The sequence below is a fragment of the Rutilus rutilus genome, assembly GCF_951802725.1.
Source record: "Rutilus rutilus genome assembly, chromosome: 14".
NCBI classification, from domain to species: domain Eukaryota; kingdom Metazoa; phylum Chordata; class Actinopteri; order Cypriniformes; family Leuciscidae; genus Rutilus; species Rutilus rutilus.
This window is the reverse complement of record NC_140219.1, coordinates 19,729,448-19,743,169: the sequence shown is the minus strand read 5'-3', so window position 1 is coordinate 19,743,169 and position 13,722 is coordinate 19,729,448. Positions and strand designations below refer to the sequence as shown.

At 38.4% G+C, this 13,722-nt stretch overlaps 1 protein-coding gene across 2 annotated transcripts; it reads right to left on the bottom strand.

Annotated features, from left to right (window-relative positions):
- Positions 1-253: 253 nt before the first annotated feature.
- Positions 254-13,217, bottom strand: efemp2a (EGF containing fibulin extracellular matrix protein 2a). 2 transcript variants are annotated; one of them, XM_084430230.1, is made up of 11 exons: positions 12,648-13,217; positions 8,394-8,622; positions 8,152-8,200; positions 6,227-6,439; positions 5,553-5,675; positions 4,447-4,563; positions 3,124-3,243; positions 2,899-3,018; positions 2,690-2,816; positions 1,932-2,127; positions 254-1,141 (listed from the first exon to the last, which is right to left on the bottom strand). In XM_084430230.1, the coding sequence occupies exons 2-11, from the start codon at positions 8,487-8,489 to the stop codon at positions 980-982; spliced, it is 1,323 nt and encodes a 440-aa protein (XP_084286356.1). In that variant the 5' UTR covers positions 8,490-8,622; positions 12,648-13,217; the 3' UTR covers positions 254-979. The 2 variants fall into 2 exon arrangements, with proteins under 2 accessions (XP_084286356.1, XP_084286357.1); XM_084430231.1 differs by having other exon boundaries at positions 8,502-8,622; positions 12,648-13,059.
- Between the last annotated feature and the right edge of the window lie 505 nt (positions 13,218-13,722).

Sequence of the window (13,722 nt, the reverse complement as noted above, 5' to 3'; positions counted from 1 at the left end):
TCTCTCTCCTCTAAATCAGATCTCTTTCTCTGTCAGGCTTGTGCTAATAAGGCTACAGAGAGGCGGACAGCTCCTCAATGGGGTTCAGTCTATCCCATGGTTAGATGACTCAAGAGATAGGAAGGGTGGGTGGAAGGGTTAAGCAGGGCACGTGAGCATTTTCCATTTGGCGGAAGAAGATGCATAGCAGAGAAATGCCAAGAAAACATCCCAGCGGGAATGCTAACATATGTGGGTCTGGAGCCAGATTTTTATGGTCTCATCAAATTTATTACAGTAATAAATCCAGGATCGAAAATACAACAATGGCACCGTGGTATAAAAAAAAAAAACAGCACAAGGAAATGTGAGCATTATTGATGGTGGTGATGGTGGTGGGGTAGAGGTTTGGAATGACTGAGTGGTTACTGAATAACAATAATGAATAACAACAATACTGAACTCAAGAGATGGATTATACATAGTGGAACATTAATAGAGGCTTTTGACACTAAGAACATACAGAGATACTTTTTACAGCCTTGGTTTTGTTATTGCTACATCTATTTGAATAGGAGGGATTAATTATTATTGCTGACTTCTGAACTGAAAGAGCAAACCATAGGAAAGAGAGGAACAGAGCTGCACCCCTCATCCTGAGAAACAGGCATTTAGAAATGACAAAAGACAGTTTACATAGGTTGTACAGCAGGTTTGGGATCATAGTGCAGCTGGTAACTTCGCCATTTTCCATAAGACACAATATAGTGAGTTGTTATCTTGTAGACATATTGTCCTTAAAATATAATGCCAGCCTGTTTTATTATTTACGATGTAGAAGTTGAATAGGTTGGTACATGACTTCTGTACAATCTTGGAAATGATGTCTGTCATTTGGCAGACATATCCAGCTCATAAGCCCTCCTTGTTGGATGAATCAATCAGTGCTTCCGCTCTTCCACCCCGTTTACCTTTCTAGGCATCTTTGCATCTCTTTCAGTTAAAAAGCATAAGGCCCAACATAGATGGTTAAGCGCAGGGCAGAACTGGTGTGGTAGCTCATGAGTGGGTTGACAGAAACCATCTCCAAATCCAGCACATACTCTCTGGGGCCGTTCACGGCGCGGGCGAGAACAAGCATGGCACTGATGTTGTTGATTTGCTGAGGAAAGGCACATGACAGGCACAAGATCATTTCAAAACTTGGCAGTGTGAGATATGTATTAGTCGTGATGACACTAATCTTCTTGATTTCATGGACAAAACACTGTGACTTTTAATATTTATATATACACTGCTGTTGATATCATTTTTAACTATATATAATATATATTTTTTTTCCTTTTATTTATTCAGCAAGGATGCACAAAAGTCACAGTAAAGACATTTATAATGTTACAAAAGATTTCTATTTTAAATAACTTATCCTAAAAAAAAATGTCTCACAGTTCCCACAAGTGTTTTCAACACTGATAATAATACATGTTTCTTGAGCAGCAAATCATCATATTAGAATGATTTCTGAAGGATCATGTGATGATGCTGAAAATTCAGCTTTACCACCACAGGAATAAATTACATTTTAAAATACATCAAAATAGAAAAGTAACTTTAAATTGTAATAATATTTCACAATATTACAGTTTTTGCTGTATTTTTTATTAAATGAATGTAGCCTTGGTGAGCATAAGAGACTTCTAAAACATTATTATTATTATTTTTTTAGCTCCAAGGTCCAAAAACCTATGAATGGTACTGTGCATCCAAGAATATATTTTGCCAATGGGGTAAGAAATTAAATTTGATTCAAGATATAAATCTAGCTTGTTTTGAGGGTGTTTATATCACTGTACTGGAAAACAAAACGAATGAATTGCAAAAACCAATAATATTATACAGCACACCACCAAAATAAGGTTTCAGAATCTGCAGTAATTAAAATCTGAACATACCCTGATGTAAAAATCTCCATTGTCATCTCCAGAACGGATGCGGAAGGTGTTATAGGCTCCAGGGTAGACGCTGGTGGCCTGGATCTGAAAGATATCTGAGGGGACGGAGCGCTCGGATGTGATGCTCATGTAGCGATGCACAATGGAGTAGGGCATGTCTCGACAGCTGGGCTTTGTGACAGGACACATACAGCGACTGCAATGAAGAGAGACAATTATATCAGTTAGGAAAGATTGACTGTAAAAGGTTTCAGCACTAAACGAAAGTGAATTGAATAGATTTGACCTGATCTGCACTCAAATGAATCAACAAAATTGTACAGGACTGGACTGATTTAGACTGAATATACTGAATAGTATTGTTTTTACTCACTAGGTCAGGTTTTGGCATGACTAATGACTGTGTTAGCCACAACTGTACCAAATTATAGAAGAATGTGTACCATATGTCCAGCAAATTGGCTTAAAATTTTGGATGCCATCCATCGAACCAGATATTTCTTCAGAAATGCCTGACCACCTGTTTTTCATTAAAAGCTTGTGGAACTTTGAGACCTGTTCAGAGGCACAAACTCAAGAACTGGCCTGAGATATGGAAAAATAAACTGGGTGATTTGAGAAACCATGTTAGGTATGTCTCAAATAGGCAGTAATGAAGAACAATGGACAATTAATGAAGAGGAAAATCTCTCCGAAGTTCCAGTGCGTGAGCTGAACAGCCTGCAAGTGCTTGTGGTAATACCAAATTGTTAACTTACTTTTCGGACACTTGCACATAGGGTTCCTGACAGCTTTTGGTGTCAACACATTTGTGACCTCCATGAATGTTCACACAAGTCTGTCCTTCAGAGCACTGATGAGCTCCTGTCTCACATTCGTTTATGTCTAGATTGAAAGAAAAAGGGGGGAAAATAATGTCTCTTTTTCTCCTATGAGTGAATAGGGAGAGCGTTAAATTGAGGCGAACCTTGGCAGAGGCGTGTGCCCAAGAGCTGATAGCCATCAGGACAGACACAGGAGAACTTGCCGTGCTCATTAACACACTGATACTGGCACAAGTAACTGGAGTAGCTGCACTCGTCTATGTCTGTAGACAGAGAAGGAATTTGATCAGTTGCTCCAGTTGTAAGTTGCATAAATATTTTTCACAAATATGTGTATTTATTTTGGTTTATGTTTGCTCCCAGCTTACCATTGCAGGCAAAGCCATCCGGCCCGAGCTCATAACCCTGCTCACATCGACACAGGAACGTCCCGTACGTGTTATAACACCTCTGACTGCAGGGGGCCCCCATGCCACACTCATCAACATCTGAGTGCAACAGAATGACAAAGCAGACGGGATCATATGTGAAAACATTCGGCGCAAGACAAGCAGTGAAGGATTGCAGTCACTCAAAAAGGCAATCGGATAATTAAGAAAAGAAATACTTTCTGAGGTGGACTGGCCATTTTTGTCTAATAATTTTAAGTGGCTAAGCAAATCAAATCTCAGTCCATAATTGTTTGTTTTAGAGATACCCTAAAAGGAAGGAAATGTTCTGTTTAATTTTGATGCACCCAATGAGATTTTATTAAGTCAAAATTGACCCTATTTCCTGATGCTTAATGCACACAGTAACACGTCTTGTTTTGGTAATGGGGGAATAGCTCGCCAACGTGAGTTGCAGCAGAAGAAAGCATAGTAGAAACTTAAGAGGAGGTTGGCATTTCACCGTTTGTATTTTATTCACTACTTCACCAGGAAAACTCCTACAAGCTGTCTTCTATAAGCGTTCTGCTGTCAAGTGTTACTTAAACAAAAGTAGTTCATAAGCAACACAAATAAAATGTATCATCCGATTCCCGCGCACATGTGAGACTCGAGGCACATGCTATTAGTAAACTGTACATTCCCATCACCCGGGAGGAGAAAAAAAGGTGAAAGGCTTTGTTCCACATCCTATTCTCCTCGTTACAACATTATTCTACAGAAATGTAGACGCAAATATAGGGCATTTTATTCTACAGGCAAAAAATATTAATAATAATATCACCATAATAATTTGAAATTAAAAGACTTAATCAACATGATAAAAGTGTAATAGAAAAAAAATAGCCTCTCAGGCTACTTGGATAATATAAAATAGCAAAATGGCTATTTTGACATTGTTTTAGCAAACTGGCATGACTCAATTCTGGGCAAATCAATTGGATAAAATCAAGTCACGTTCTGCTTTTTTTTTTTCATGTTGAATATCTTGTTTCATTTGGAAATGCATCCAATAAAGTGCTGCAAACAGCTGACTTTAATGACTCAATTCTTCGTTCTCCTCCATGTACAAAGTGCTCTTTTACTGGTTTATATTTTGGCTCTTACTTAAAGAAAATGAGCTGTAGGATGCAGTTGTGTAAGCACGTGGGTTTGGATTCTGAGTGTGTGTGTGTGTGTGTGTGTGTGTGTATGGGGTGGGTTGGCCTATGACTCAGGGTATGGCAAAACGGGGCGTGGGAGTAAGCTTGTGGGTTGGCTTACCAATACAGGAGCGATTGTTGCCAGCCAGCTGGAAACCAGGCTCACACTGGCAGGAGAATGAGCCAGGGACATTAACACAGCGATGTTGGCAATAGCGGTACCGGCACTCGTCAATGTCTGAAAAGTATGAAAACATTAAATTAGATTACAAATTAAAAAAATGATATTCCTCATTGGTATGATTGGACAGACAATGACAGATCACCTCTCCATTTTATGTGAGTTAAGGCACACTTCACTCAAACAGTGGTATCCACTCTTAACCATGAGAACAACTTAGTAAATTGAACTGATTATATTAATATGTGTGGATACAAAATTCCTAAGGTTCCAAAGTATTTTAAAGTTAATATTTATAGATATTTTTAAATATTAAATATCAAGATAATATTTAGATAATAATAGATACCAAATTAAGATCATATATCTCTTAATTTGTCAAGCTAGTAATAACATTTGAGGTACTGGAACCTCACATTAATTTTTTTGTATGGCTTCAGAAGACTTGCAATGTACACAAGCCATATGTAATACTCTTTAAAAACATGTGTATGGTGATTTGTGTCATTTCTGAAGCGTTTTTGAAACAAAGAAACCCTTGTGGTAAAAGTACATCTTAGCATACTTTTCAAAACAGAACTTATTGTGTAAATAATACACTCTAAAAGAATATGCTTGTGTACAGTCGAATGTATGTCTAAAATAAACTTAAATGTAATTTTTATTGAAACTTGTATGTAATGCATTTACATATTACTATAATTACACATTTAGAATTATGAAGTTACAATTTAGTACATTTAAAGTATAATAACTATCATTAGTAACAACTATAGGCGTTATTAGAAAATGTATCAAGTACTTCATGTGTGCTTTAATACGTTAGTCGACACACCAAAATAAGTGTAATCAAAAAATAATTATTACGTTTTGAAGTACTCTACAAGTCAGGACAATGAAGCAAACTTGAAGTTGAAGTCAATGTGAAGGCTTGGAACGGCATGAGAATGAATAAATAAAGACAGATCTTTGTGATTTGCTTTTTTTTGAGACGTGAACTCTGTTGTTGTATTGCTACAGAATTAGATGGGCGTTTCATTTCTCACCGATGCATTCTGTGCCCACTTTGCGATACCCATCTGGACACTGGCAGGAGAAGGAGCCTTCTGTATTGAAACACTGCTGACTGGGCTGGCAGTCGTGACTGTCCCGTTCACACTCATCCACATCTGTTTTTGTGAGACAATAATGAAAATTTATTGTGGACACATCTCTGGTTCAGTTTTTATCTTTTCTTTGTCTTCTCAGTTTATGGCATTGGAGCTAGCATAACTCTGGAATGTAGTTATTGCAGCATTTATTGGTTTACTGCTCATGGGAAGTGAAAACTACATTGCGGTCTTGAGTAACGTTATCTGTATTTGCTTCCTCTTGACGATAGACGACAGCTGGGATGCCTCAGTCTTAGTAAATTCTTCGGCCCCCTGCAGACCAGCCACCTGCCAAGACTTAAGCATGACTCGCATAGTTGTCGGGGCGCAAAAACTAGCTGACCATTTCCCCTGACCACCTGTTTCTGCCTGAGTCATTCAAGCACTAACAGTCAAAACTAAAACATTGCATGCAATAACCCCCACCACAACCATCCCATTCACATAACTGATTTTGACCTGGACACACATGACTCTCTACAAAGGCATGCTACTGATTACAAGAGCTGATTCCCGCACACTCACCTGACATCTGTTCTGAAAACACACACTCGTTTTCACACACTCACCCACGCAGCTGTCTCCCTGGGGCTCAAAACCTGAAGGGCACAGGTTGAATGACTCGCTGGCCATGTTCTCTAGGCTGGGATGGACCTGGTTGGGCGGATCAGGGGCGGGGATGACCGAGGCAGAGCGAGGAAGGCACAGGTACCCGCCATAGTGGTTGAAGCACTTCATCTCTCCCTTACAGGCCTCTGGGATTGTCTCACATTCATTTATATCTGCAGACAGGATAAGCAGGATATACAGTCTGTTTGAATGCCATGACCATGGGTCACAAAACTGTTAAAGGGGTCATATAATGCCATTTTTGTACAAGCTAATATGATTCTTTAGGGTCTAAATTAAAAGTCTGTAATATACTTTCATTAAAAATTCTCATTAGTATTGTTAGAAAACACTAATTTTACCTGGTCAAAAACAGCTCTGTTTTCAGCACGCCATTTAAGTGCATGTGTCTTTAAATGATAATGAGCTTTGCTCACCCCGCCCCTCTGTTCTGTGCATACACCGTTTGTAACACAATAACACAATAACCATAACGCGTTGTTCATTATAAACGTGGGATTATGAATTATATTGACAGCGTCGTACATAGAAAACATGCCGTAATGTACCCTGAGTGTAAACCTTAGCCGCATTCATCGTGAAGCGTGCAGCAAGCGATTTGCAAATATTAATATAAATATTAATATAAAGGTTAATAAAACGTTACAATCACTTCAGTTATTCTGGAGGTGCAGCAGGAACACGAATAGTTGGTACCGATCCTTTTTTCAGGAGCAGCTTCTTAGCAAAACCAGCTTTATACTGACCCTCGTTTATAAAGCAGTCTGGTGTGTGAAATGATTTGCGCAAGTACATGAAAGCATTGACGTTGATCGTGGGGAATATTCCCTTCGAAAACAAACTCAGCCACTGCGTCTTCAGCGGTTTGGATTTAGGAACATCAAAATGACTGCTGTGTTCCTTATTACACCCAAGAACAGAACACCACAATCGCTTAGATGCCATTCTGCTCATAGACAGTGCTCCAGCGTATCAACAATGACCGCACCGGTCCGCCCCTCCCAACAATCGTGGGAGGGGCGTCCGATCTTGTGACGTCACAAAATCGAACGGCTTGATTTGAGACAGGGGAAAACATATAAGAAGATTAAAAAAAAAAACACTGGATGGATTTTTATCATTTTATGATGGATGTGTACAGGCACTGCCACCACACATTTCAGTACAATCAACTTGTAAAAGTGAGTGTACCATTATATGACCCCTTTAAGAAGACATAAACTACTATTGGAACAGTCATTTTTCAGAATGTCAAATTATATTAATTTAAAGATATAATAATACACTACAGTTCAAAACTCTCTTATAATCATCAGGTTTTTGCATTTATTTTATAAATATAAATTATATAAATATAATTGCAATTTAATATGTTTTCTATTTTTAAGAAACTTAATATGGCTTAATAATATTTGATGAATAGAAAGTTAAAAAGAAATATTTTGTACCATTATAAATGTCTTTACTGTCACATGTGATTCATTTAATATGTTCTTACTGAATAAAAGTAATAATTTATTTAAATAGCCTATATATATATATATATATATATATATATATATATATATATATATATATATATATATTTCTGACCCCAAACTTTTGAACGGAAGAGTATATTTTATAAAAAATACACATTATATGTGTAATAACTAAGTAGGCTTATATATGACGTATATTACATATATCTATCATATCCAAAACTCTTAATATGTGTGATTTAACTAAATGTTGTCTGTGTTTGATGATTTTCCAGGGTGTTGCAAATTAATGTTTTTTTTTTTTATTATTATTAAAGTGAAGTGAACTTCTACAAATATCCGTAATCAGCATTGAACACAGCATGAAATTGAAAATGTTTTACCTTTGCAGTGCTGAGTCTGTGGATCCCAGTGATATCCATCTGTACATTCCTATAGAAAAACACTTGAATTAGTTCATTAAACGTTATATAGGTGATCTATAAATCGAATAGTTACACAGTACAGTAACCTATGTGTAATATAAGATATGAAGATGATATTAAATGATGTAACAGTTTATGATATGAAGATTTATTTAGAGAGAGAAAAAGGAGGGAGAGAGACAGGTTTCGTTCCTCCTTACCGTGTAGGTGTCAGTTTCTGTGGGTGGCTGTGAAATAGCGCGACGGAGAAACACAGAGATGCACATACAAAAGACCAAAACACACCCGGGCCGCATCCTCACACACACCTTCAACAGGCTCTGATGAGCAGACACAAAAACACCTTCCAAGAGTGTTGAGAACAGACAGACGTGCACGCGCGCGCACGCTGGTAGAGTGATGATGCTGCGAGAAAGTTCACTGGGGAACCTGTGGATGAGAAACAAACAGCTTGAGAAAACTTCAGAAACAAACTTTCAGGTTTGAACACATTTAAGTTATACCGCTGTATTAATCATAACTAAAAGTCAGAACGGATGTCTGTGATTTATTTCGTACATCTTTCTTTAGTATATTAGACTTTAATGTAATATCAGGACCTCTCATTTATCCATGTGGTGCTGCTTACTCACTCAATGCACAGGACCGCTGAAATTGCTTGATTACCAGACTCCCTCTAGTGGTTGTATTAAAAATGCAACAATTTTGGTAACATTGTGATGGAAAATCAAATAGACTTGATCTGTTTCGCTGTGGACAATGTGAGGTAGACAGAAAGATTAAGACCTAGGCTCTTTACCTGTGCACAAAAGTAATGTTGCAATTCTGTGGTACAGTGATTGTATTAGATGCCATGGCACTGAATGTTGATCATGTTAATGCTATTTACACAGTAGGCTACTCCAAGGTACTTCACAGAGTACCAATAGCAATGGTACATGTGCTAAACATAAAAATTAGACCTATTTAAATACTGAATGTTTAGTTTATTAAATACTAATAACCTACTACTAAATAATTCAATATTCTTAATTATTATGAAATTATACATTTGTGTGCACTGTGTTAGCATGTAATGTTAATCTAGATTAATAAATGCTTCAGAAGCATTGTTTATTGTTAATTCATGACACCTAATGCATTCATAATGTAACCCCTTATTGTAAAATGTTACCAAATAAATTTCTTAATTCACACAGCATAAGAAAAATCTGTAATTCTTTGAGGGGAGTGAAAAGTTGTTCAGTTTACACTGAGCAAAATATCACACAGACATTAAATGCAGCACTATTTTCCTGGCGTTGTTTTCTGTAAATACACGCATATTGACGTTGTTTGCAGGTGCTGTATGGAAACGCAAAAGCTGCTCCAACATGACACAGAGCCCAACAGTAGCTCTTTGACTTGTTGTGTGTGTTGTTGTTGTTGTTGTTGTTGTTTTTTCAGAGAGTCCAATCTAAAAGTATTTGTCATTTTGACTCAGTGTGACAAACCGCAAACCACTGGATGACGTGCAAATCTGCACATTCTATCTCAGCTGCATCAGCCTCCAGATAGAATTGTTGTGCTTTTCCTCCCAAACCACAAGAAATGAGTCAAGCGATTTACAGTATTCACCGTACAAGAAACACTTGCGACTTCACGCGCAAAAACACACTGAAATCCAAACACTCTCACAAATCCCTCATCTGTGAATTACCCGCTCCTATACTGACCTATACGTGCTATTATAGTTAAGTGGCATCCTGCTAAAATCTGGAAGCAGGCTGTCTCTGTGGTGTTGCATCGGACTGGGAAAAACCTGAAATCAACCATCATAAACAAACTTGAGGCCAGCGAGAGCACGGTTCAGTCGCTTGGCCGGAGTGTGGGCAGTGTGGAGGCGTGGGTAACATCGTCTGCCATGTTGTCTGAGTGGCACTTGACCTTCTGGAATGCCAGCGGAGAGGATGTGGGCACCACTCTGAATAACGGTCAGCCAGACACTCTCTGTTTTTCCCACAGTATCACATTCCCGGGAACCCCCCAAGGTTCACTGGTAAGGTCAAGTGATTACCCAGAATGCCCTTTTATAAGTCCCAGTCTCTGTTCTACTGTTTTTAGATTTATTTAATAATTTTCTTTGGCAGATAAGTCAGTATGGCTACAAATTAAATGTGGAGCATTCCAGATGCACCATGTGCTTTTAGATGGGGAGCAGCTCGTCTATTTGCTTAACATTTGCTGGCTGGTAGTGCCGTGACTTTTGTAAAGTCTGCAGTGATTATACGACCGCCAATAACACAAGTAATAAAGAACGGACTTCATGGGCAGACCACTGCCGAGACCACACACATGTAATGACAAACGCTCTCCTCCTACCTCTCTCTCAACCTTATTAACTAGTCCAGTGTCATGTCTACGGTTAGCTCGGTGTGCTCAGCTGGACATTAAACTCCAAGTCTGACATGGTGGCCAAAGCACTCATGTAGGGTCTCCAATTTGAAACCTTGCTGGTTGGTGCACTTATAATTTTATGAATACTACCTCCTTACCTCCCACCTGTGTAAACCTAAGTGGGTTTTTTATGTCAGGACCCCCATGGCCCCAACAACACGCAGACTGTCAACAAAGACATCATAGAGACACATGTATTAGTTGTTTCTTAGCTCATTTTCTTTAAGGTCAGTTCTCACAGGTGTCATTCTGGTCTTCTATCAAAGGAACCATAGATGCAAGTTTATCTCATTCATTTATAATAATTAAACTGCAATCATTTTTGAAGTGACTCAATAGTTTGTTTATTGCTAGAGTGTTACTGTATACAGAGACCAAAGATTGTCTTAGGTTTTACGACAACTTGAAACCAGCCAAGTACACTACTGGTGTTTTTCAAAAGTTTGTTATGCTCACCAAGGCTGCATTTATTTGAAGAACAAAATACAGTAAAAACAGTACTATTGTGAAATATTATTACAATTTAAAATAACTGTTTCAAATAAAAAAATGTAATGTATTCCTGTGATGACACATCATTACACCCATCTTCAGTGTCACATAATCATATAATGTATGATAATGTATAATAAATATATCAGTGTCATATAATCAGAAATCATTATAATATGCTGATATGCTATGTTCAAAACAGGTGTGCTGCTTAATATTATTATTATTATTATTTTTGATGAATAGAAAACTTTTTTGACTTAGTAAGATTAATTAATTTTAGACTTTTGTAACATTATAAATGTTATTACTGTCACTTTTGATCAATTTAACGCATACTTGTTGAATACAAGTATTAATTTCTTTAAAAAAAAATATTTTGAATGATAGTGTGTACATTATACAACTTCTAGACTCTTTCTGGCCATCATCATCAGTGATGCTCACTACTTTCATGTTGCTTACTTTAGCAGTTCTGCCCCTGAGATGACAAATGAATATTTCCAAAAATAGAGAACTAATGTGGCTATAACAGAGGCCCCCAGTCTGGCATATCCCGGCTCTCTGTCACACTCTCTGCTTTTAAATGAACGCTCAAGTCAGCATCCAGCCATATAAAATAAAACATCTAACATAAGTAATTAGCAGAACACATAAACAAAAAGTATGTAACAGCAGTGGCCTATGTAAGTACAGTAAAGCAGTGTTCCCTGTTCTGATGTCACATAGGCATTTTATTGAGCCTTCATTCTTATAATAACACCTGTGCTTCCAGAGAAGTTTAGAACGCTTTCAGATAAACACAAGTGTTACCACAAATTACCCAACCTTTGTGTGTCCTCAGAAACCTTTGAGAGTCTGCGCGCAATAGTCCCATTCTGCTGTGTCTTTCGCATCAAACCAGCTCGTATAAACAGACGGGAGTTAGTGTGAATCAGCTTTTTGTCTTTAAAAATAGAAACGTTATCTAAACAACGTCCCCCATTTTACGTTCACAGAGCTCAAGTAACAACATACAGTCAATGGCATTAGTCTGGTTGTGAAACAGTGCTTGGAAAAGAGATTGGAAAGTTTTGCAACACTTCAGACATGTAGAGATGTGTAAAACCATCATGATGGTTGAGTAATAAATGCTGAGGAAAATACAACACTATGTATGAGCATGGAAAGTTGGAAGATACGAGATGATACAATAATCTGCTGAATAATGTGATTGATTGTTCGTTCTATAGAGCGCAGTGTGGTGTCTGTAGTCGTGGAGAGTGAGCGTGACGTGTGCAGCCCTTCAAACAGCCTGGAGCAACCCGGCTAGTTGAGATTTTCCTTAGTCTGCCCTTAATCGCTTTCTCCCTGTGCCCCACTGTCTGTGGCATAACTTCAATTCAGCCTGACATTTCTGCTTTTAGATGAGCAGACCCACAATGCCCAAAGACTCCATGCAAACAACAGCTATTGGAGTACAGTACAAGATGACATAATATTACAGTGCAATTTTAGATTTTCTCTCGTAAACAAGCTATACTCACAGGCTGGGCTTTCTTTCTCTTTCTTTCTTCCTGCTGTGTTCTTGAATTCAGTGGTTTATCTTCTTTTGTTCCGGAGGATCCCTCTCTTGCTCGTCTCTGTGCGGTGGTGGCACGTCTTCTCTTCTATCCTCACTCCTCAGCCTGATAGAGTGAGTGTGGAGACGGACAGCTGGACTGTGAATGTATGCAAGGGAGGGAAAGACGGAAGAGAGGAGAGAGGGACGGCCCATTCCGACCCCCATACAGCCCCCCTGCACGGCCATCCTCCGCCCCCTGTACCCCCCTCGTCTGACCCCCCAGGATGAAAATTCCTGGTCTGCGGCCCAAATTCCAAAATTCCAAATGTGTCCAGCTCAACGATAGAAAAAACAGCATACAGATTCACACACACATGCAGCCAACCCCCCTCCATACACACATATGAACCAGCCCCCGCGCACACACGAAGGCAAAGACCCCACCTGGTTTCATTTAAACTCGCCCCCCACAGCCTACAACTTTCTTTCTCTCTTTTCCCCTCCACCTCAAGTCACCCTTCATCTCTCCCATCTTTTTCGGTCTCTCGCTCTCTCTATTCCTTTCATTCGGCTGGATATTTATAGCTTGGGAGAAGCTAGTGGAATGTAGACAAAAATTGGAGAGCAAACTAGAAAGAGAGAGAGAGACAGAGGAGGCAAGGGTAGAGTGAAAGAAGGGAGGATAGGACACACGTCTTACTTGGAAAAGTTGGTTCGTTTTTTTGCAGTCTAAATATTGAAACTGGAGGTGCTCGCGGGCTGATATTACTAGAAATGAGAGGCAATGGAAAGACTTTTACTTTTACTTTTACCTCACAAACTCAAACAACATAGCATGATTTAAAAATTTGAGATTGTGGCTTGAAGACCAGATCTAATGCACTCTTTAACATCATTTCTCTTCTGAGAAAACCAACAAAAATATTGATGACTCATCCTGCACTACAAATTTTTGTCTAAACAAATTCCAAAGAAATCTGTAACTACATAAACAGAATTCTGCCAAATGTATTCAAACACACTTGTCTGAACTAAGATTATTTAGTTAAAGTTAAATG

Bases quoted from the DNA above. Each gene is read 5' to 3' on its own strand.
- efemp2a (XM_084430230.1), bottom strand. From the start codon at position 8,489: ATGCGGCCCGGGTGTGTTTTGGTCTTTTGTATGTGCATCTCTGTGTTT. The intron at 2,817-2,898 runs GTTCGCCTCAAT...CTTTCAATCTAG, and splicing joins GGGCACACGCCTCTGCCAAG to ACATAAACGAATGTGAGACA. The intron at 2,128-2,689 runs GTAAGTTAACAA...TCTTCATTGCAG, and splicing joins TATGTGCAAGTGTCCGAAAA to TCGCTGTATGTGTCCTGTCA.